At 47.3% G+C, this 24,569-nt stretch overlaps 1 protein-coding gene across 1 annotated transcript in view; it reads right to left on the bottom strand.

Annotated features, from left to right (window-relative positions):
- Window positions 1-1,791: 1,791 nt before the first annotated feature.
- The window catches only part of RALGPS1 (Ral GEF with PH domain and SH3 binding motif 1), a 364,308-nt gene continuing 341,530 nt past the window's right edge, over window positions 1,792-24,569 (bottom strand). Inside the window, exons 15-21 of the mRNA XM_023730758.1 lie at window positions 17,720-17,803; window positions 15,931-16,036; window positions 13,845-13,937; window positions 13,573-13,678; window positions 9,985-11,275; window positions 4,333-6,827; window positions 1,792-4,070 (exon numbers count right to left, since the gene is read on the bottom strand). Of these exons, the coding sequence (XP_023586526.1) occupies window positions 11,115-11,275; window positions 13,573-13,678; window positions 13,845-13,937; window positions 15,931-16,036; window positions 17,720-17,803 (550 nt within the window). The 3' untranslated portion in view covers window positions 1,792-4,070; window positions 4,333-6,827; window positions 9,985-11,114. The remainder of the gene's footprint in view (window positions 4,071-4,332; window positions 6,828-9,984; window positions 11,276-13,572; window positions 13,679-13,844; window positions 13,938-15,930; window positions 16,037-17,719; window positions 17,804-24,569) is intronic.

Genomic DNA, 24,569 nt, shown 5'->3' with positions numbered 1-24,569 from the left:
CTAGCCACGCCCCTCCCGCACTTGCCCTCCCGAGTTCCCCGGGCCGGGTCTTCGCACCTCTGGTAGGCCCACAGGTTCAAGATGCCCACTCCATCCTCAGCTCCTTCCCAAAGCCTAACTCTGTCCCGTTCACGGCCCCGCCACTCCGGCTCCTTGCCCCCTTGCCCCTCAGACAGACACAGGCCACGCCCATCTACCCCTCCCTCTAGTAAGCTCCCGCGTGGACCCCGCCCTCACCCTAAGGCTCTACGCGGTGCGGCCCCTCCTCACCTCAGCACACTACAGGCCCTTCTACCTTAGCATCTCCGTCTCGTGGGGTCGCCCTTCTCTATACCCAACCCACTTAATAGCCCCGCCCCCTGTGGCCCCGCCTCTTCTCTCCTAAACCCCTGTCTGTGCCCAGACCCGCCCACTTCTCAGGGTCTCCTCCACTCAGACCCTGCCCGGTCCCACCCACAGCCCCGCCTCAGTCCGCGAGCGGACCCCGCCCGCACCCGCTGGCCCAGCGCACAGCGACTTACCAGCTCGCCGCCTCCGGCGTCCTGCCGGAGTGGTACGTTATTCGCTTTCGTGGCTAAAGCCTACATTCTGACATTCTACCGTAAAGTCTGCGTTTGTTCTGGGATCTCCCCACCCACCAAGGGTTGGTACTGCTGTCTCCTGTAGCCTTTTGTGCTGCCTGACGCACAGGGTCCCATCTACGGGAAATAGCGCCAATGGCAATGTTTTAAATTGCTGAATGATCTCTCACAGCGGGCTAGGAAAATAGCGATGGCTAATGGCTAATAGCAACTGCTCTGTAGTGGGTCGCTCCTCAAGCTGCACCTAGGGCACCTGCCCTGCCTGCCATACCTAGAGCCATAACTTAGTTACGCCTCTGCTGATGCAATGAGGATAACAGAGTAAAGCTTTGCAAGCTACAGTTGACTTCACTTCCCAGCTGTTGATGACTCCCTCTTCCGGCCCCCTCCATCCCCCCACCTCTCACCTCTCCAAGTCTGGCACGTCCGTCTCAGGGCCTTGAACTGTGTGTGTGACTGGGGGCCACTACCCCATGTGGGCAGAGCTTGGGTCTCTCTGTCATCTAAGTCATGAGAAGGAGGTGAGCTAGGGCTACCTTAGCTAGCAGGGCTTTGTCACAGCTGGGGAAGTCGGGCCATGCTGGCATGAAACCGGGATGGTGGAGTGGAGTCTGCAGGATCGTCTGGGGAGCGTGTGCTTGGAGAATCGGCCACTGCAGCTTTGGAAGGCATTGGCTGGGAAACTGAGGCGGGCAGGGCCAGGAGAGCCCATGATCAACCTGGATCCTGTCACTCCCTGGCAACACACTCCCTGACTTCCAGGTGCTTTCTCCATGTCTGAGTTATCTAGTGCTACTTTAACAGAAATACCACAAGTGGATGGCTTTAACAAAGAGAAATTTATTCTCTCACAGTTTAGGAGGCTAGAAGTCTGAATTCAGGGTGCCAGTTCCAGGGGAAGTCTTTCTCTCTCTGTCAGACAAAATGGTGGACAATCACATAATACTGGAAATCATGGCCTAGCCAAGTTGACACACATTTCTGAGGGACACAATTCAATCCGTAACACTACATAAGGCCTGGACTCCTTTGCTGCTGCACACTCAGCAGAGAAGCCAGTCTGGAAAGAGAAGTGGATGCCTGAAGAGGAGACTTTGGGAGCCAGAGACAAGGAAAGATGTAGAATGGCTGCGTCGGTCCTGAGGGCTTTTCATTTCTCCTTCCTGCCCCTCAGGTTTCCATCAAACCACCCTTGTAAGATACTCCTTGTTGTTTTCTTAACCAAGTTAGAATGGGTTTTGTTTTTTGCCTGACATCATGAACTCCCCCAACATATCTCTTCAGACTTACATCCCATTATTCCCCCAACCCTTTACTCACTGACATTGGATTGCCTGCTTTTCCCTAACCTCATCCTGCTCCTTCCCATCTCCCTCGCCCCCTATGTGTTCTGCAGTCTCTGAACTGAATCTCCAAATGTCTCCTACCCTCTAAAGCCTCCCTAGATACCCTACCTCCTTCCGCTGAGTGCCTACAGCACTATGTCCCTTCCTGAGGGCATTGCTCCTATATGCCATTTATGTTCTGGTCACCTTTTAGCTGAGCTCTGAGTGCCCCATGCCTCTTTCATGTCTATCTCGCACATCAACTCTTTGCTAAGTGAATGCATGTGACTTTAATAAATTCAGCGAGATTCATTGGAAAACACATTTAATTTCAAAGTAAACAAAGATGTTTATACATTAAAGTATTTAATTAGTGAAACAATTATTATCAGTGTAACAAGCTGAAAAATACAGCAACTTGATACAAGACTGAGGTAACAAAATACTTCACCAAAAATCTAAAGAATCCCATGGAGGGCTGATGTTCAGTGGTTATTTCGGGTGAGACAATTCACAAAAATCTGAGGAAGTCCTTACACAACTGCATGCAGGAGTCTGCTGGAAAAAAAGACAGCCCAGGAGAGTGCAACAGATCTAACAAGAAACAAATTAAAATGTAGAAACTGATTTTCAACTTACTTTGAAGAATACGTAAGAAATTGAAAACTACTCTATGCAACATTTTGAATGCTAAGTGGAAAACCATGCATTTTGGCACAAAATGTATTAAAGATTATACAATACTAATTAATTACTACTGTTTCATTACTGAATGGTCACAGTCGTTCAGAAATGGTTACAGAGATTAATGGTTATAAAATGGACAGATGATCCACCGTGTTACTGCTGTGAACAGGGATTTTGGGGCTGTCCATGGCATAGGCAGGCTTGCGCAGCACAGGGCTGCAAGGTGGTCTGAAGTTCATGGTACAAGTTCTCAACACCCAAGAAAACATAGCTCTTGCACTAGCTCATGCTGTACTTCTATTTATCATTGAAAAAACAGTAATTTTAAGAACCAACTATGAAGCAAATACTGTGAACATTCTGACCCTGCTCTCTCCTTCCACCTTGGAGTCCTTGGTGTACCTAACCATAGCTCTAGCTCTGTGCCTGGCTTTTCTGGGCCAACCCAGCATCTAGGACAGCGACTCCATCTAGTCCTTGTTGCGACTGAACTTGCAGAACAAGAAGCTGTTCAGTCTGTTGAGCCTCTCGAAGCCTTTCTGGAGGAATGTGTGCACAGGATTTATACACATTGCTAGGACAGAGGATGGGTATTGCCAGAGGAGATGCGTGGAGTAGGGATTATTTGTTCATTGGGTGGTTAGCTCCATGAGGGCAGGGATTGGGTCTATCTTGTTCTCAGCCATTTATATCTCCAGTAGAGCCTGGCACATAGGAAGCACTCATTAGAGATGTGAATGAATGAATGGATGGTTTCATGTAAAGCATGTGTCATTTCAAAGGGACTCTTGTAATGTTTTCGTTTAATATGAAGTCACTCAACATGTAATATGATATGGAGCTGATTAAAGTCATTTCTGGAGTCACACACAAAAAGCTAGGCTGTGTTTTTCTGCAATGTTCACAAGCATTAGCAACGTGGGCACGGAGCTCTGAACTTGACCTGTGGAATGAAAACAGACCTTGCTTGAAAGTGGCCTCACATTTTCATGGACAATTTTCCACTTGTAAAATGATATCCTAAAAGATAATCTCTTGGGTTTGGGAGGTGGGAGGAACATGATGAAAGAAATACTGGCCATCTTGGTACGAACATGCTTTATAGATTCAGTTGGCAAGAGGGTGGGTTCTTTCCTAAGCAGAATCCCTTCAAGTATCTTCTTCCTGAGGTTCCAGTCTGACAGGGTGATGAACAGGCTTCTACTCAAGGGAAAGAAGGGAGGCCATACTCTCTGATTCTGAACAATAGTTTTACTGTTCTCCACCAAATCAATCCTCCATGAAGTATTTCAGTTGCCAGAATGCACTTGGCTGACCTTGAGTTACAAAATGAGTTCAACTGTGAGGGGTGAAAGAGTTACTCCCAGGGAGTGGTGAGTGAGCTGTTCTTGGGACATCATAACGATACCAGCTGCCTACTCCACAGTTTGTAGATAGCATTCTATAATTTTCATTTTGGGATGCCATGATCTGTTTGCTAAAAAAAAAAAAAAAAAAAGAAAAAGATACAGCATATGCAGGGAAGATATTTCACCTTCAATGGTTTCACAAACATTTGTGCACTATGGACAGTCAAAGAGCAAAAGGCAGAAATGTTTCCCTCCAGGGTGAGAATCCACCCACAGACTTTCCCCCTATGTGGCTTGTGCCTGGCCCCCTCCGTCCCAGGCTTGCAGGCCTTCTCATCTGCAGCTTGAGGGACAAACCAACACTGGGAAAACACTCAGCACTTAACTCACATGCTTGGCCCTGAGCCCTTCCATGGAGAGCCGAGCACATTTCAGCTTCGTCTGCAGGACTCTTCTGGTGTGTTCAAGGTTCTTGTTAGATTCCACAATGCCTTTTCCAACAGGTCTAAACAGATTCTTAGAGAGTCCAAGCTAAGAATGTTTCTGGGAGGGGATATGGGATCAATCTGAATTTGTGAGAAGACTAAACACTTTGAAAAGAATTGTAATTGTGCTATTCAAATTAGGTTTAGAAGAAAATATCTGGGCAAGATAAGAAAAATTTGCAAAGGGTAGAAAATTACCTCATTTAGTAGAGCCCAAAATTTTGAGGTTTTCGGGTTAGCATCCATAATATTTCGTGTGAGAGAAACCAGGACAGTTTGAAGAGTAGAGAAATCCAAGGAAAATAAGTAGTGGATACTCCAGTCTTGCATTTTCATCCACACTTAAGACTTTTAAAAAGTTTATATGTAGAATTAGATTCAATGTAGTTTAAAGTGTTAACACTGCATGGTTCTGGTCAGAGGTGTTTGGAATGTTTGGCATTTTCATTAAGCCTCTAGATGCTCATTTTAATAAATCACTGGTGTAAAGTAACTGCACACACATTCTGACCCCACCTATGGTTGGGTGTGCAAAGCAGCCATGGCCAAGGTTTGATGGCATCAACTTTACCACCTGGAGTTTCTCCTGGTACTCTAGTCTTTGCTCAAAAGCAGAGTTATTGAGCACAGTAAGGTTTAGCCACAAAATAATGCCTTAGTAACAACTACTTTCTTCACCAATTCATTCACATTTTCAAAAAAGTTGTCACCATTTAATCAAAATACAGTGGACGGTCCTTTGGTAGTTTTTCAATTGACCTATTACCAGTTTATTGATTTAGATGTTGTTTTGAAGCATCTTGTTCAGAAACTCTTAAGGGTAGTTTGATGCCCAATCAGTGTGAGCTCTGAGACAATGATAGCTACAAAGACCCCAGAAAGTCAGTTTCTCTCAGAAAACTTAGTTTCCTTCTTAGAATTAGGACACCCAAATGAAAAGAGAGAGAGAGAAAAGTAGCTATAATGATGGAGTAATTCATCATTTTGAATAAAAATGTATCTGTGCAAAATAGAAGTCACTTTAAGATATGACAAGAGGTAACAGATAAAGGACATTGTTCATGTGGAGAGCTCTTAAATCAATGTAGAGCTTGGACCTTTCACTCCCCAGGGCTTTGCCGTCTTGTCACCATGGTCATCAACAATGGTGCCCTCGGACTTGGATGATGGAGAACTTGCTGGTGGCTGTGTTTGGGGAATACGGGGGCAAGACTGGGGGAGCTTAAGGCCTCAGCGTCACTCAGCTCCCCAGCATTATTAGGATTCCCGGTGGGCTCCGCCCTGGCAGTGGAGGCAAAGGGGTAACGATGGGAGCAAAAATCTTGTCCTGCAGGGAGAGGTTGGTGCAAAGTAGCTTCTGTGAAGCTGTTCACTGTTAGCCTGGCAGCTTCCGACCTGCTTCAGATGGAGCTGGAGTAAATGTCACAACTTCCCATTCTGGTATGGTGGGAGGGAGTGAAAAGAGAAGGGCCTTCAGACCCTGCCAGGGAGAGGAGATGGAAGGAAACAAGCAGGCCAGTGGCCCAGTCCACAGTCCTGAAGCTGGGCCCTGTCTTGGAAGGGCTGACAGTGACAAGGCCTAGAAGGGACCCGGGGGGACCCAGGGAGCAGGCCTTCCAGATGAATAGCACCCATAGGAACAGAAAACAAGACACAATTTAAGGCATTGTTTGTTTACAGTGAAAGAACATGGGGGATCCTTAACACAGAAGTAATCTGGGCTCTCACTCTGACCTTCCTTGGTGGACAAGGCTGTAACTTAAGGTGAACACAGGGCCTCAATATGAATGAAGTGTGTGATGTCACAAGTCTTGTGCCAAAATGCATGTTTCTCAAAGAGCTCACACTCGCTCACACGCACGCATATACAGCACGCAAACGCAGAGGACGCTTCGGGGGTTGTACAAAATCTGAGGCAGCCCTGTGGGCGAGTGACCCCGTGCACTTGGGGTGTAAAAAGCCTGTTCCACAGCCTGTTCCTCCTCTCTGGCCCCTCATGCAGGTTAACACTGTCCACTCTTTTGTGCAGTAGAAAGCACTGAGTACCCAACGTGGGCCAAATGCTCTCTAGTGGCAGAAGCAGCTCATGGACGAGGGCCCAGACGGGGAGGGTGTACAGTTTGGGGTCCAACCAATGCCCCGCAAAGTGGTGCTGCAAAGTGAGTGTCATGAGAGTCGCTAGGGGTAGGCAGGTGGATCCTGAACTGGCGGAGTCCTCTGGGACTGTGAGGCCGCAGGCCACATCCCCTTGAGTCCGAGCAGCTGTGACTTTCCCAGCATCCTGGCCAGGGCCCAGGGCCTGCTCTTCTCCACTAGTCCCAGGCTGGGGATCCCAGAAGCCTTTGAAGTCATGCCAAGTCCCGCAGAGACTTATTCAAATGACATAAGGTTTGCAGGTACCTAGAAAAGAAAGCTCAGCCTCTTGTCAAAATTCTAACCTTTCAAAGGGGACAGGGTGGTCCCTAAGGGAAGGGGCCAGACCTTTCTTAGTCTGTGAATGAGCAGCTCAGATGGAGAGAGGATATGACAATAATAACAATCACCATTTGTTCAGTGACAGCTGTGTGCCAGGCACAGTTCTGAGTGCTTCATATGCATTATGTCCTTGAGTCCTCACAACAATCCCATGAGGCAGGTACTGGAATTATCCCCATTATAAAGATGAGGAAACTGGGACTGAAAGAGGTTAAGTGCACACAGCAAGTAAGTGGCAGTGCTAAGACACCAGAGTCTACACTCTCAATCACTACCCTCTGATCAAAATAAATCTGTACTTGGCGTGAAGAGGAGACAAACCACACAGGAATAGGGCATGTGCCTCTGGAGGGGGTACCAGCGAGGGTGGGGTGGGTGTTAGGGGATGGCAGGAATTGGCAAGTGGAAGCACAAGAAACAGCAAGTTTGGGGATATTGGGAACCCCTAGACCTTCCCATAGCTATGCTCCAGAGCTGCTCCCTGAACAAGACCCCAGACCCCTTTACTGGGTGGACTACCAGCTCTGAGGTCAGCCTGCTTCCCCCTCCCCTCAAAACTGCAAACACATCCCCAACCCTGGACCTTCTCACCCAGCACTGCCCTGGGCTCCAGGAGATTTGATTAGAAGCAATTTAATAAAAAACAAATCCATCTTGGCATTAATTTGATCACAATTATGAACTGGACAAAATGTATGTCCTTGTAGGAGACAGTTATAACAACGGTCACAGCAGTGCTCTTCAAAATAGCCAAAGGCAGGAAACCATTCTTGGCATCATCAATAGAGAATTGATTAAAAAAAAAGAAAACAGTACAAACAAATGCATCACAGTTATATGAATTAACACAGATGAATCTTAGGAACACACTGCAGGAGAAAAGCAAGCCACAGAAGAAAATATACAGTTATGGTTCTATTTATAAAAAATTAAAAATCACACACCAGATAACACATTGTTTAAGGAATCAAACACATGCTAAAATGACAAAGGAAAGCAAAAGAATGGCAAACACACAAACCAGGAGAGTGGTTAGGGGGCGAAGGTAGAAGACAGGGAGGTAGGATTAGGGACGGGTACCTGGGGGAGAAAGGAGCCCTGGTGGTGCAGCGGTTAGTGCTGGACTGTTAACCTTTGCCCCCATAAGGATTTACAGCCTTGGAAACCCTATGGAGCAGTTCTGCTCTGTCCTATAGGGTCACTGTGTGTCAGAATTGACTTGACAGCAGTGAGTTTTGGGGACCTGGGGTAAGGGGCTCCAAGCCCTGGGAGGTTCTGCTTAGGCTGGGTGGTGGGTACACAAATGTTTGTTTTATTGCCATTGTTTATACCTAAGACATTTACAATATAATGTCAGTGTATTCAGTGTTAATAAAAACAATTTTAAAAAATGCAATTCCACAAAAAAGAAAATGAATCTTCTTAGTCACTGAGATTTTTCATGTGAATAGGTGCATTTCTGTTAACACCCTTTATTAGACCCACCTTGGATTCCATCACACAATGTACCGTGATTTATTTAAATATTCCTCTGCTGTTGAATATTTAGATTGTTGCCAACTTTTTATTATTACATATAGCATAGAATGGGACTATTTGGTTGAAAGTAGAAATAAAAAGTAGAAAAAGTAAAATATCCCCTCCCCTAGGTCTGAAAACTGAATAAAAATACTTAAAAGTTGCAAAACCTCCTTTCCATGGTTTTGCATTTGCCAATTCATGAAATTCAATCCATTTGTCCTTCTGATCAAATATCAGCTCTGCCAAATTGGTTTGACCCAGTCACTTGCTATTTGTTACAGAGCTACTGCCACCCTCTGGCTGCTCCCCCAAAGAGGGACAATTGGCTCTTGCTCAGACCTTCCACCCCTGCTCCCTGCTGGGACTTACCCAGGTGTCAAGATTATGAATCAGACAGAGACCAAGGTCCTGCCTCTTTCCCTTGGAGGTGAGAAGCAGTGGCTCCTCCATTCGACAGCTCCAAGGAGTCTCCCACAGCCATTCCCTACTCCCACCATCCTGGCAGCCCACCTCATGGCTATCAGTCCCTGTCGAACCTGGAGCCACCCCAGCCTCCTGCTCACAGGTCATGGGGGCCATCTGTGTGTGGCAGGTGAGCTCCAGTGTGCTGTGCTGTAGAGAGTGGCACTGAGCGCCAAGGAGAGGTCCCAGACAGAGTGCGACTAGTGCAGAGGAGGGCAGGATGCTTGTCCTCTGTTAACGCCCCCTGTGGCTGCACCAGCCTTGTTCAAGCCTCCACACATCGTTCACTTTGGATCACCTGGAGATGACTGCTGAACAAAACCCCTAGTCTCTCCATCATGTAGACAGGCAATTACATTTTCTTTATATAAAATTATATGTAAGCCTTCTACAAACTATAGAAGTATAGTTTCTTACATTTTAGAAATTTTACATGCATAAGCAAACCTACACATAATAAATATGCATACGTATTTTAATATAAATGAGATCATCCTTTATGTACTTTTTTACATTTTGCTTTTGTATTTATATCTTGGAGATTCTTTCTGGTCATCCCACACAGATCTACCTTAGTCTCCCTAACAGCTCTCAAGTGTTGCACCATAGGGATCTAGTGACGGTCACTGACGTGGTTTCCAGGGTTATTTCTATCAAGAGCAGTGCTTTAGTGGACATTCTTAAACACATCTTTTGTCTGTGTGTGAGCATATCCTAAGACAAACTCAAGGGACTCAACTGCCATTTATTTTGAGCTTCCCTGTGGTATCTCAAGTTTATCCCTGTATTGGTCTTGTTCTATTGTTCCAAGTTGTTGAGGATTTTCTGGATCCTGATTTTGTCATCCAACCTGTTTATTCTGCTTTCTAGCTTCTTATCATCTATAATTTTGACCAGCTTGTCATATATATTGTCATCCACGTTACAGATGGAAATCCTGAACGGGACCAAGCTGAGTACAGAGCCCTGGGACTTGCCACTAGAGAACTTCCTCCACTTCACAAGAACCTCTCTGAGGGGCTATAAAGTTGTGACTGTGCTGTCACCAGCACATCTGAAGTCCCTGCACTCACAGACCCAGATGCCAGTGTGAACTTACCTTTGCTGAGGTTCCCTCAGGCCTCTGAGGAGCTGCCTGCAATGAGATGGCTTATCTTATACCTTCAACTACTACCTTGAAGCTGCCACATTTACTCCCTGCCCTGATGCTCTCCTCAGACTGCCTGAGGAGGGGGAACCAACTTTCCCAGCCCCACCTCTGGCTGATCCCTGTGGAACATGGACATAAGATACTTACGGACAGGAAGACCGATACTGGCACCAGCAGCCCAAGTGCTGCCCACCTGCCCACCCTGGGGAGCAGGAAGGTCCAGCCTGTCCCCCCTCTGGTGCTGAGGGTGGGGGCAGCCGTTTCTCTCACAAGCCTGGACAGCCATGGCTGTGCTTCCAGGCCTTCAGCTTAACTGCAGGAGCCTGAGCACACCAGGGACTCTCAAGGAAGCAAGAGGCAGGAGAGCTCAGTGGTGACAAGTAAAGAATTGGGAGTCAGGCAGACCTGTGTTAGATCCTAGCTCTACCACTTACTAACTATGGGGCTGTAAACAAGTACCTGCCACTTTCCAAGCCTCAGTGTCCTCAGTGTCAAATGGAGACAGTAAGAGAACCTACTTCACAGGGATATTGTAAGGATTTGGCTTTTTCTTGCATGTAAAACATTTAGCACACTGCCTGGTGCCAAGGAGAGGATGGGAGTGGTTGGGGCAGGGAGATTACAGTGATCCAGGCCCAGCGGTCCAGAAGGGGCCACATCAATACAAATCCTACTGGTTCAAACAGCTGAGAAACCTGTAACGCCTTCATTTCATCAGCAGCCTTGCCTGGACATGGTTCGCTTTCAGTAAATTAGCTATTATTATTCCTAAGGGTTGTACCCTTTAGTCAGTTTGGAGTATTCCCATGAAATCAACTTTGGGGGGAGCTACCTAAATAGATTCTGCAGCCTGAACCTTGGGGTGATATCACACCTGCCTCACTGTCCCACGATGGATGTTTCTGTGATATTTCCTTTAGTGGGAAAAACACAGGGACAAGATTCTAAGTTCTGGTTTGAAGCTGAGATTAGTGCTAAGCTGAGCAAGGGGTGCTCTGTCTCATGGAAAAAGGCTGATCAAAAGGGTGGCTGGGAGCATGGCTGATGAGCTCTGAGGGGGAAGCAGGGAGCCCTGCTTTCTAAGGACCCCTAGTCCCAAGGGTAGGAGAAGGTATTTCAGGTGACAAGCAGGATTTTGATGACTTTACCTGAGGCCTGTTGCTTTTACATGCATCATCCAAATGCTTGTGCCACAGTATTGCATGAAACCTGGAACCAGTCTGAAACTTGTAAACATTGCCTGATGGGTAAAGAAACCATTGGTTAAGAAGAGTGTCACATGGGAGGACTGGCCTGTGACTGGGACATGAAGATAACATGAATATCAGTAACTACGGAAGATCAGAGCAGCCCAATGCAAGCTCGTGGCTTGCAGAGGAAGGCAGCTTCTTGCACTCTGGGGGCTTTCTCTTTGGATCAGGTGCTCTCAGGTGCTCTCAACCATTTTGGAGGCCATGAGTGCCTTTGGCGGTTTGGTAAAACCTGTGGACTCCTTCTCAGAATGTTTTCAAATGTATAAAATACAAAAGAAATTAAAATACAGTTATCAAACTATTAAAAAAACAAACCAGTTACATAATTATATATGTGTTTCTTTGTTAATGCACTAATAATAATTATACATAGTGGCAGGTCTGATACTGTACTATAATTCTGAATGATAAGTATAAATGATATTTTGAGATATCTGCAACAATATGTGATATGAAAATGTCTGTGATTTCTATTGGATACTAAAATCACAGAGACTGCTAATATTCTTATAGTTTTATATCCACAACCACAACTGAAGGAGTTAGAGGTTACTGAAAACAAAGACGTAATTTTTTCACATTCAAGTTCATGGACCTTTTGAGTTCTATCCATGGACCCTGCCCACCCCCTGTGTCCCACTTCCCTCTGCTTAGGGACAATGTTTTCCTTTGGGCTAAGGTCCAAGAATAGCCTGTGGTCCCTATGACCGTAGTGTTTATAAGTCAAGCTCATGTAGGCATAGCCTTTACTTCCTAAAGAAACCATTTCTAACCTTGGCCCAGAGTGTTAAGGAATAAATTCAAATGGTAACCAAACTGAGGCCACACTGGTAATAGTATGTGGGTTCAATCACTCAGACATCTAGAAGAGAACTTGACAATCTACCTCTCCTCCCCATTCCCTGGCTCTTTGAGCAGATCGGCATCTTTGTATTCCTTTGTTTCTTTCTTTCCCGGCTAAGAACATTAGAGTCTTGACACTCAGAGTATGGTCTCTTGACCAGCAGCATCATCGGCATCACCTGTGAAGCTGTTAGAAATGCAGAATCTTGGTCCTGCCTCAGATTTATTGAATCCAAATCTGGATTTTAACAAGACCCTCAGGTGACTTGTATATACATGAACCCTGCATTAGAATATTCCTGTTAAGGTGTAAAGATTATTGGGGGACATTACAGCCCCACTAAGTTTACCTGGCTGGAATCCAAGACCTAGGCAAATGGCTATGGGCTATTCTCTTATGGCATGGGCTACCGAGAAGTCTAGCCATGGCCCATCCTGAATATCAATGAAGACAAGGCTCCTGGACAACATGGCACCCAGAACCTCTTCCTTCTCCCAGCATGGTCATGGGGGAAGGACAGAATCAGAAGGAACTGGAAGATGGCTGGGGAAATTACTCAGGGCTTTGAACTGGTTCATTGCAGTTCAAGCTCCTGCTGAGAAATTGCATTTCTACCCCAGATACATTGAATAAGAATCTATATTTTAACAAGATCCCCAAGTGATTCTTATGTATAATAAACTTTAAGAACTACTGCTCCATTAGTGGAGCCCTGGTGGCATAGTGGTTAAGAGCTCGGCTGCTAACCAAAAGGTTGGCAGTTCGAACCCACCAGCCACTCCTTGGAAACCCTATGGGACAGCACCCTGTCCTATAGGGTTGCTATGAGTGGGAATCGACTCAATGGCTATGAGTTTGGTTTTTTTTGGCTCTCCTAGTGGTTCTCAGAATTGGTCCCTAACCAGCAGCATTAGCATCACCTGGAAACTTGTTAGATATGTAAATTCTCAGCAGGGGTTCCAACTGGAATGAACCAGTCTGAAGCCCTGAAATTACTATAGTTAGAGCTTATAAAATCCATGTGAAAGGGTTTTTCTCTAAGTTGGCATTTGCTGGGACACTGCCAGAGGATCATGGCATAGGCAGTGTCAGGGATTACTAAAATCTCCCAAGCCACTTCCAGTCCATGGTCACTGCTTCACCAGCATAAATTTATTTATTCTAAGACCCTGAGACTACAGTTCCAGGGGCACTGGGCCCCAGCAGCCACTGGCAAGGCCACAGAGAGGATTCCTGCAGCCATGTGCCATGAACACTGCTTCCTGGACACACTGACCACGATCTAGGCAGCTTTGGTGGAGTAAGGGGACTCTGTGAATGTGAGAACCTAAAGCAAACGGAAAACAGCAGCCTATAAAGTTCCTAATATTTCAAAATGCATATTTAGCAGAAGAAGAAACAGAGGGGAGAGAATGTGCAAGCTTTCAGCCTGCTGCCTACCTTTGTCAGGGTTATTCAGCTGGAAGATATCCGGGTGCTCGGGGTCATCAGGTAGCTGGACCATCCAGCCCATAATGGAGACCTTTTTGCCAGGCGTGGATTTATACTGCAAGAGAGCAACACCACATCTGGGAGGCCAGAGCCCACGCCCTCTCTGTATTCTACTCCACAGGAAGGTAGACTTGGGCCAGGCAAGACTTCACTCCCACACACTGACATCCCATCCCCCCTCCCTGCAGCTCCCAGAGGTCCTTTTCGGACCCAGGACTTACGTGTTTTCTGTCTGTGCCCCGCAAGGACTTGGCTCCATAGTACAGGAGGGTAGATCCTGAGAGTATGACCCAGTACCTGGTCCACGAGGATAGCTACAGAGGAAGTGGAGGTAGAATGACAAGGCTGTGAGTGGTGGGGGCAGATGTCACCCTGGCTGCCTGGTTACAGGCCCAGCCATGTGGGTGGAAGGGTGCCCACCCCCCATCAATGGCAGTGCAGGCCTCATCTCTACCCTGGCCCTCCACCATCCCTTCTCAATGCTACCTCCACCCAAGACCTACAGAAGAGAAGATATTTCTTTTCATGGCTGCCTCTGAGCTCATCAGCTCTAAGTTCCACGTAGGGGAGATTACCACAGGTCACTCTACACAGACAGTCTTTCTTTTTTTCACCTTGTTTTAGGCAGTGCCATGGTATAATTCCTATATGTGCAGGTGACCTGGGCCCAAGAATGTCCTGGGGAAAACCATTTTTAAAACATGGCCACGAAAAACTATAGCCTAGAAGAAACAAAATGTCTGCAATGAGGTGCTCTGGCTGAGACTGAATACTAACATTTTTTGAGTCTTTATGGCTAAACGTGGAAAACCCTACACGGCAAAGCTTCAGGCATTATTTCTGTTTCTCCAGAGGTGAAGGCTGGAATTCCCCATTCAGAAGGCTCTGCTCCTCAGTTTGAGGTAAATCACTTCAATGGGCGTTTTGGTTCTGCAAAGGTGAAGAAAATATCCCATTCTGGGAGGAGAAGTATTGAGTCTACAAGGACCAAACTGCTGTGCATCACGATGCACAAGGCTGTCTTCATGCTGGATGGAGCTGCATGGCTGCAGATGGCGAAAGCAGTGGCTTTCAGACTTTTTTGACTGACACCCATAGGAAGAAACGCAATTTATATCACAACTCAGTACACATACGCACATATATGCAGAAGTGAAAGAAGTTTCATGAAACAATACTTACCGTGACTACTCCACATTTCTATTACATTCCTTTTTATTTTGCTTTATTCTTTACAAAAATACAGTCAAGACCCACTGTATTCATTTCATCATCAACTACTGAGTCAACCAACATTTAGGAAGACATTGCTTTAAGAAAATTGCCCCTCTCTGGCCTAGCCTCTGGGTAAGGGAGAGAAGCAGTCAGGTCTTCCCAACAGGGCAGGAAGCCAAATTCAGGGCCCCATGTCACAGGGTGCTTTGTGACACTCTAGGCCCAAGTGACAGAGTAAGGCCCAGAGCTGGGGTGAAGACTCCTCCCCACCCATGAACCACCAGCACCTGAAGACGAGCCTTCAAGAGCATCTGAAGGCAGCACCTAGACAAGGACCCTAGCATCATTACAGTGGGACTCTTTAGGAGGGGGTATGGCTCCAAGTGGCTCTATGGGCAATAGACACGAGGCAGGAGCCTAAGCAGGAGAGGAAGGGCAAAGTATATGCTGCCTGGAGATGCAGCTCACAGATTTGTTTGTAGGCATGGCTAACCAGAAATAACTGAGAGGACTTTGCAAGGGGCTGAGGCCCTGCTATGGGTGGAGGTCATGAAGACAGTGACATGTGGGTCCTTCATGGCTGACCCAGGGGCTAGTGGTGGAGCCTGACAGGCATCCAGGTTCCTTGTCCCTGTTGCTCTACCACTCATTGTAGAATGCTGCTCTGAGAGCAGAGGGGAGGAAGAGAGAGAATCTGTACCTGGGAATACCACCCAGCACTGTGCATGTTCTGGGACACTCAGGCCTCTGGGGCTGTGCTGACTCTTTCAGGGGACAGTAGCCATACTAACTCCCAGGTGTTTCCAGGCTACCACTGGGAGTTAATATAAATATTACAGCTCAATATAATCATTACAGCTTCTGTTCTCTGCATGCTCACTCTGTGCAGGCCTTCCACCAAGCATGTGAAAAGCTCGGTGAGTCCTCTAGGAAGTAGGTATTATTTTATTCCTACTTACAGATGTGGAAACTGAGGCCCTTGCCCAGTCAGCAGCAGAGCCAAGGCCAGAACCCTAATCAGCTGGCCTTTGGGGCCCAGGCCCCCTCACTGCTGCCCATGCTGCCTGCACACAGGTGTGCATCTGCACTTACCGCAGGCTTCCGTCCTTCCTTGAGCAGGGTTTTCCTTCTCAGAGGCCCCTCCATGGTGGGCACTGCTGCTGAGCTCCCCACACTACAGATGCATGGGCCGGTGGGGCTGTAGGGAGACCAACAGTCAGACATTAACATGAAGGAGCTGAGGGCACACACCTTCTTACTCACTGGGGTCCACATGCTCTTGAGCCTCTCGGCCAGTGTTCCCCACTGTGGAGTCCATGACATTCCCGCAGGCCAGAGGCCCCCACAGTGGTTTGGCAAGGCCAGGGAGTGGAGCGCCCCAAGGCCACAGAGGAGCACAAAGAAAGGGGGCCCTAGGCTCACCCACAGCTGTGAACTTTCACCTCCCTTTCTGAGGGCTGCAAAGCTCTAGGTTTGGTAACCTAGTTCCTCATAACCCAGGCCCTTAGCAGCACTCCCCACCCTATCCTCACCAACTCCTTGGCTGAGGCTTCCTCCTGGCCTCTCCCCTGGGGTCACACTTCGGGGTTGATGGTGCCTCCATACCTGAGGAGCTTGGGTCCAGTGCAGCCTTAGCTCTGGCTGCCCCAAGTGGGAAAGGAGAGAGTAGGGGGACACATCACCATTCCCTGCACCTTCTTAGCTGGAGATCTTTTCTCACCTTCTGCCGTGCAGATTTTAAGAGCTATTGCTGCTAACCAAAAGGATGGCAGTTTGAATCCACCAGGCACTCCTTGGAAACTCTATGGGGCAGTTCTACTCTGTCCTATAGGGTCGCTATGAGTCAGAATCGACTTGATGGCAACAGGTTTGGTTTTGGTTTGACCATGCAGATTCAGGCGCCACCTATAGGTGGAGACATCCAAGTACAACACCAGCCCAGACCTTTCTCCTAAGCTCCAGATCTGTACAAACTCCTGCACATTGGATGCTTACCCCCGTTCCCCCCTACACTCCACACTTCCACTCAACTGTCATCACCTTCCTCCAAGCCAGCTCTTACTCCCCATCCGAGTGAATGGCACCACCACCATCTACCTGGCTACCTGAGCCAGTAACCTGAGTTTTCTTCTCTCTCCTACCGCCCACAACCTAATCAATCCCAAGGATTCTAAGTACGTCCTGACATTCTAAATATGTCCTGACTTTCCATCTTGGCCATCCCGCTACCCCCATCTTAGGCCAGAACTTGATCTGGGCTTTGAAAGACTGCCCAATGCTCTTCTTTGGCCTTGCTGAATCCACTCTTGCTACAGCCAGTATGACCGGATCATGCCACTACCCTTCTCTTCCCTTCCCCTACTCCTACATCAAACCCCTCCAATGCTTCCCACTGGTTCTGCCCCCTGCTGGATGTAGCTCCAGCCCAACTCTCTAGCCTCATCTTGCACCTGTCTCCTCTCTCTCATTTCTTGCAATATTGACTTCCTTTCACTCATTGACTTACCCTGTTTTCCATCCCTCTCACCGCCTCTACAGGCTGTCCCTTTGGCTAGAAACATTCTTATCAGTCCTACTCCTCTCCACCCATTATTTGGCGAATTCCTATAATATTTCCAGTCCTTTCTTCAGGGAGGCCTTCCCTGTTCTCCCTAAGAGAGCTCCTCTTCTTATCTCTTCCAGAGGACCCCATACCTCCTTCTCTGGGACTTCAGGGAGTGAACCTGTGATTATTTGTTTATTTCCTGTCTCAGCTATAGCAGTAGTCTCATAAACTAAGCAGAGACTGTGCCTGTTTCATTCAGCAGCCTTTAACACAAGCTTGGCATGCAACGAGCACCCCGTAACTATTTACTGAGTAAATGAACAAATAAATGAATACCTGTAGACACAGCTCTGGGTTCTGGGAGAACTCCGAACTGGAACCCGCCAGTTGGGCCCCAAGGTGGCATAGAGACGTCCCCTGCTTCAGAGGGAAAGGGTTGAATTTTAGCAACATGCTGCAAAGAGCAGGTACTCCTGATGGAGGCAAGGGCATCCTAGACTACGTGGTCATTAGCTCGGAAAGCCCTGCAGAGCAAAAAACCCACAGCCATCGTCGAGTCAATTCCGACTCACAGTGACCCTATAGGACAGAATAGAACTACCCGATAGGGTTTCAAAGGAGCGATTGGTGGATTCGAACTGCCAACCTCTTTGTTAGCAGCCGAGTTCTTAACCACTGTGCCACCACAGCTCCTCCAGAGCAAAAGTACCCTCCAATTCCTAATCCAGCCTTCTTGGTCATGCTGCAAGCACATGTGGAGCACATATAGAGGGGCCAGGTCAGCGATCGCAACACCCTCTAGAACCTCCATCTGTGTAAGTCCCCAAGTCTCCAGGTAATTATTTCCTTAATTTATTATTGAATGTGCACTCATTTTTTAGTGTCAAGGGGATTTATAAAATATAAGATAAGCCCACTTACCACAATGTGAAGTTGAGATGTTTAATAAAAAATGCCATACAGTATATTCCATAACAAGACCATATTAAAAGTGCACAGACACAGAATTGTAGGCAATCTTGGAAACTGCGCCTGGGGGGCATGCGCAGCATCATTGTTCACCAGGACACAACTGAATCCCTCTGTTTGCTACATTCACTGGGCAGTATCCTTTGCTGGCTCTAGACAGTCTCCTGCAGGCTTGCTGTGTCCTGCAGAGGAGAGGATCTCTCCGCGGGCCATCCACCTGGCTTTCCTTTCATCTGTAGTTTCCAGCAGTGAGTCTTTCCAGGGGAAGGTGCAAGCTTAATGCATTCAGGGGGAGGTTTCCATCTTTCTCCTCTCTTTATCCTTTCCTCTCTTAGAAGAATCACTTGCTGTATCCACTTCTCTCTAGCCCTGTAGCATGGTCTATCCCTGAACTACAGCTTTCCTTGACCATTGGTGAGAAAACAATATAATGCAATTTATAAAGTCAGACAAAGTCCAGACTTCCTTTCCAAATATTCCCTCTGCTCTCCACTGCCAGTCATAGGTTGCTGCATACTGTCCTGTGTCACTAGACACCTGTGTGAAGAAATGCCGTGGGCACATCGTATCATGAGTGAGTCCAGGGTCTTCTGAGAGGTAGCTATGTTGCCCTCTGCCCCTCCATCCTTCAACCAAGAAGGAACTGTTCTTGATGACCATCTTGGGTCCACTGTCCAGGTGCCCAATTTCAGGGCTGGTGGGAGTCTGATGGTCATTTCAGATGACTGCTCCTGGACCCCGCCCCTCCTACCCCATCAGCTACTTCTCTTTTGGTGATGAAGTGCCACGGTGTGTGCTTGGCTCACCAAGACTTCTAATGTAACAAGTCTTGGCCCTTTCCCCACCACAACCCCAGTGTCAGATGATGGTCATTTGCTGACCACACTCCTACCATGAGCTGTAGCATAAAAGAGAGAGGACCTGGTATGTCTGACCCCTAACCCACTGGTCAAATTGCCTCTTCCCTCTTCTATTCAAGAAAGCAGGTTAGAATATAGTTGAGTGTGACATTATACAGATAATGGTGACTTCTACCACCAGTAACAGTTGCTGAGCACCTCACAATTGTGCACCATCTGAATAGGTCACGATCCTGTGCTTAAGCAACGCTGCTCAGGGGAGTCTGTAACAGGATGCCTCCAGGGTCACTTCTTTCCCCACTCAAAAGGGGTACTTCCTACGAGCCAGGGAGGGCCTGACAATGAACCTTTCTGCAACGACATCCCTTGTGGCTTGGTGGGCTCCTCAGAGGACACCTTCTCTTCATCTGATCCAGATTCACGCTCTGAGCTTCTGTCTGTTTAGAGTTGGAAATAGAGTCACCATTCTCAGAGCTAGACCCTCTAGTCCCTTCTCTTCCACCTTTCTTCTCATGAGTCTTTCTTCCCGGGCACCCCATACTTGTGATGATAGTGGCATGTTCACGATTACCAGTAGTTCTTCAGACAGGGCATAGGTATCTTGGGGCTCACATTTCATAAAGTCCCTGAGGCCCTGTTGCTAGTCTAGGAGGTTCTCCCTAGAAGTTTTGGATAATAATTATGTTAAGGTCTCAGTAATTTTAGTCTTAGTAGATGGAGGGACCCCATTCTTCCGTCTCCAGAGCAGAGTCCTCTGGGAGGGGTGTACCTGTGGAAAGGTCCAGGTGATGCTGTTTAGTCTCTCAGTGCTGCTACCTTCTTTCCATCACTTTCCCCCTTTTGAGACAGTCCATGGCTACATATTTAACAGGTGTTCGGCAGAAGTGACATTTGTCGATAGATTGCTTTAAATCAGTACTTTCCAGCCAGTCTGGCCTTTTAAACAGTCTCCTCATGCTCCAAGTGCACTGGACTGGTGGGGGAGTATATCCGCTCACAGGCCATTGGGGTGTAGCACAGACTGACCAAGGAGTCACTAGTTATTGAGTATTCATATGTGCCAGGACATTACATTTATTATCTTATTGAAGCTTTGTTTAAGCAATAGTAGCCTCTCCACAATAAGGAAACTGAGGCTCAGTGATGTGAAGCTACTTGACTAAAGCACAAGCCTCGTAAGCCAGGATTTGAACCCAATCTGTGTGATTCTGTAGCTCAAGCTCCTAACCACACTAAGAGATGCTGCCTTTCAGGGTGGAGGGAGAGCAAGAGGTTTCAGATGTGGTGGGATCTCTCACAGGGAGCCATCAAAAGACCCTGTGGACTGGATTCCATGTTTGCAGCCAGCATCATGTGGGAAGGTTCCCTGGCATTCTGCTCTCAGAGGCACCACCATTTGTGCTATCTGCCTGCAGCTCACTAAATGGGCTTTGTTGGTTTTTATGAGACTGGATGGCCACAAAATTCTTAAGCTGAGGATCTCCTGGGGTGGGGCCACCTCCCAAGTCCCCTGGCCCCTTGGTTTCCCTGATGGGGTATTCTGCTGGTTTTGGCTGCCTGGCACTTAAGCAGCTGATATTTATCAGCTGCCTACCCACGTCAACTAAGTGCTTTCATTCAACCCTGTGGGAGAGGCACTGTTCTCATAACCTGTTTAGATGATGAAACTGAGGCTTAAGGAGGTGAAATCACTTGTCCCACCCTACTGGCCTGCTATTAGCGATGTAGATGCAAGTGCTCACAAAGGGAGGCTTGCTTGCCTTCATAAGCCAAGTGCCTGTGTCAGTCTACCTGCTCCAGGCTGTGGAAGTTAGAGATCATTCTCCCTAGAGGCTGGGACAGTGACACTGGGTCTTGAAGGGTAAAGTAATGGTGAATTTCCCCGGGGCCAGCTGTTAGGAGAAAGAGGGTCAGGATTGTGGTGTCCCAGGGTAAGCCCACTGCAGAGCTAAGGGAGGGCTGTGATGGCACAGGGTGACTCTGGCTGGGCCTAGGCAGGCTAGCATCTGCACAGAGGAACTAAATCTTCAGCCACTGGAGACAATCTGATCACTTCCCAGCTTTGAGAAGATTTGTTATTCAAATGTCCAGGGTCAGAAAATGAAAAATGAACAGCCAGTGGTTATCTGGTGAACCCCAGAAATCAGTGGGTTTCTCTGACTTACATGGGGACTCTCACTCCAGAACAAGACATGTTTCCCAGCATCATTCTGGGAACATGTGGGCTAAGCAGAACACGTCCCAGGAACGCCACTTCACTGTCCCCTCTCAGGGCTGTATGGGGAAGGAGGAGTTACAGTAGGCAACCGAGGCCTTCCTAGACCAGGAGCTCATGGGTGGAGAAGGGGACATAGGCTGGCAACCAGGTAGAACATCTCAGCCCCAAAGGGTGTACAAGATGATGATGAGTGTGATGATGATGATGATGGATATCAGACAATATGCTAAGCAGTATGTGTTCATTATCTCATTTAATCATACAACACTGGAGATAGGTACCATTATTATCCCTAGCTTATAGATAAAGAATCTGAGGCTCTGGAAGGTAGAGTAACTTGCCCAAGGTCATGATGCCAGGAAGAGGAAGAGTGGGTGGTGCTGTTGAGGTGGAAGCAGCCAGGGTACTGCTTGGGCCAACAGCATCATGGCCCACTCAGTTTAGTCAAGGCAGGTCTGAAAGGCTATCTTGCCCTCAATCATTTTCTAGATACACATTAGGTTGTAGGTATCTTGGAGTTCAAATTTCATAAAGTCCCTGAGTGCCTGTTGCTAGTCTAGGAGTTTGGAAAGCAGGGAGAAGCCTTGGAAAATAATTACATTGAAGCTTCAGTAATCTTAAGTCTTGGCAGAAGTAGGAACCTCATTCTTTGTCTCAAGAGCACAGATACCCCTGTGAGGGGTGTACCTGTGGAAGGGTCCAGGTGACACTGTTCATCAGCAGTGTCTATCTGCACCAATGAGCCCTTGATGGGAAGCCTGTCCCATTAGGCTATGGGTTGGTCATCAACACTTCCAGATGATTCAGCCTTATCTGCAGCAGGAATCTGCTGCCCTGAGTTCTGTTGGGCCCTAGGACTTTCCTTCCACAGCAACGCTTTTTGAAGGACCTGTGCTGCCTGTGAGGTACTCACTTCTCTGGAAAATGTCACTGATTCACTGAGTGGGTCCCTAGGATGCATGTTTATACTGCATGTCCCCATCCTTCTGATACCTGAGTAGATAGGATAATGCCTGAACCAAGCCAGCTCAGTAAGATTTTCTCTCCTGGAAACTAGGAACCAGATTTGAGAGACTGAAACAGGTTATGCGGAAGAGTGAAGCTATAACATATAAATTTGGGAGCCATGAGGTGCCCATCTTCCCCTCTGTGGACTGAGAAGTCCAGAAAGCTGGTCTGCAGAGATAAGAGTATAAAGCAGATATGCAGAGAGAAGGGCAGACAAAAGATGAAAGGAGAGTTCTGCCTACTTGCCAGGTCTTGACTCAGAGGGAGCTATCGCCAGAGATTTCTCAGCTAGCCATGAATCAGCAGCAGCTAACAGGCAAGGTCCACTCCTTGTCTGCTATAGCCTAAGGACAGGGTCAAGCAAAAGGCCCTGGAACCTAGAAGTCCAGGGACTTTTGCCTGCTCTTTTTCAGAGGGATTTGCTGGGTGTAGCCTCACTTGCCAGACTTTAGTGCCTGGAGCTAAGGGAGTAATGCGAGATAGCATCTTTGGGGGAAACCAAATCAGAAGCTAGGCAAACAGTCCAACTGGGTTGCCACCAAAAGTGGATGGGTAGAGCAATGGAATCAGGTACAAAGCAGCAGGATGGATCTGGAGAAACAAAACCTAGGGGTGGGCAGGTGAGGGATGTGAGCCTGGGGGATTCCCTAGGTCTCTGCCACAGTCGGGTTGAGGCAACTGAGGCCCTTAGTGAGAGCTACACTGAAAACAGCCACTCTCTCGTTGCAGTTCAGCCGAGGCTGGACCCCTCTCCTCAAGAATCTCCTCCAGAGCTTGGCCTATCTCTCCTGAAAGACTACAGTTTGGGGCTTGAGAGGCACCCTCGTAGCCTGGCAAACCTGGTGTATCTACCATTCATTCCTATGATCTTCTCAAAAAAGGAAATTACTTTCTTTAAAACACTGATTTGGGGGTAGCAGGCTTGGTCTGTTGCCATGAATCCATTTTCCTGGTGTCTTCCTAAGAATTTTAGACTATTCTACCAGTTAAAAAGGACAAGTCAACCTCATACCTTACCTCACACCTGTCTATCCGTGCAGGCTTGTGTGTTGCTACGATGCAGAACAGGTTTCAGTGGAGCTTCCGGACTAAGACGGAACTAAGAAGGCCTGGCGATCTACTCTGAGAAATCAGTCAATGAAAACCCTATGGATCACAATGGACTGATCCACTGGGCAATGTTCTGTTGTGTACGGGATAGCCATGAGTCGGCGGCTAACTGAGCAGCAGCTAAAAATAACAACAAACCTCAAAGAGGGCAGAAATTGCATCATCCAACCTTCCTAAACACCCTACTGTACCTGTAGGGGCCAAAGCTGTCTGCAGTAACCTCTCAAGGGACCCTCTCCACAGTTCAAGGTCATCATGGAGGCCAACGGGGCTGGTGGAAATTTGTATTTCTTCATCCAGTCCAACCATCCTATAATGACTGAACTGTCATTTGGGGAATTTTCTCTTCACTCTCACCCAGCTAGACCCCTGGATCACTTTCTTACTGGCAAGAGGTACCCACTGAATGAAACTCATAAAAATAAAAAAGTGAGTCCCCCAAATGTAGCAGCTCCATCTATGGGCTAAGTATTTACTGTTAGCATACTCCTTGTAGAGGTGAGGAATCTGAGGCTCAGAGAAGTTAAGAGCTGTGCCCAAGGTCACCGAGGGAGTAAGTGGACCAGACTTTAGGCCCCTCCCAGCACTGCCGCCAGTGTCCAGAATCCAGACTGGCATCTTTCACCAAAAAGGTACACTAAGAACTTCAATAGGAATTGTACTCTAACAAATTTGAAAACCTAGAGGAAATGGACAAATCTCTAGAAACTCACTATCTACCTAAACTAACACAAACAAAGGTAGAACAACTAAATAAACCCATAACAAAAGAAGAGATTGAAAACGTAATTAAAAAACTCCCAACAAAAAAAAGCCCTGGCCCTGATGGCTTCACTGGAGAATTCTACCAAACTTTCAGAGAAGACTTAACATCACTACTACTAAAGGTATTTCAGAGCATAGAAAAGGATGGAATATTCCCAAACTCATTCTATGAAGCCAGAGGAACCCTGATACCAAAACCAGGTAAAGACACCACAAAAAAAGAAAATTACAGACCAATATCCCTCATGAACATTGA

This window comes from Trichechus manatus, unplaced genomic scaffold (assembly GCF_000243295.1).
Source record: "Trichechus manatus latirostris isolate Lorelei unplaced genomic scaffold, TriManLat1.0 scaffold00038, whole genome shotgun sequence".
Taxonomy (NCBI): Eukaryota; Metazoa; Chordata; class Mammalia; order Sirenia; family Trichechidae; genus Trichechus; species Trichechus manatus.
Note: the sequence above shows the minus strand (reverse complement) of the source record. Positions and strands in the feature narration are given on the sequence as shown.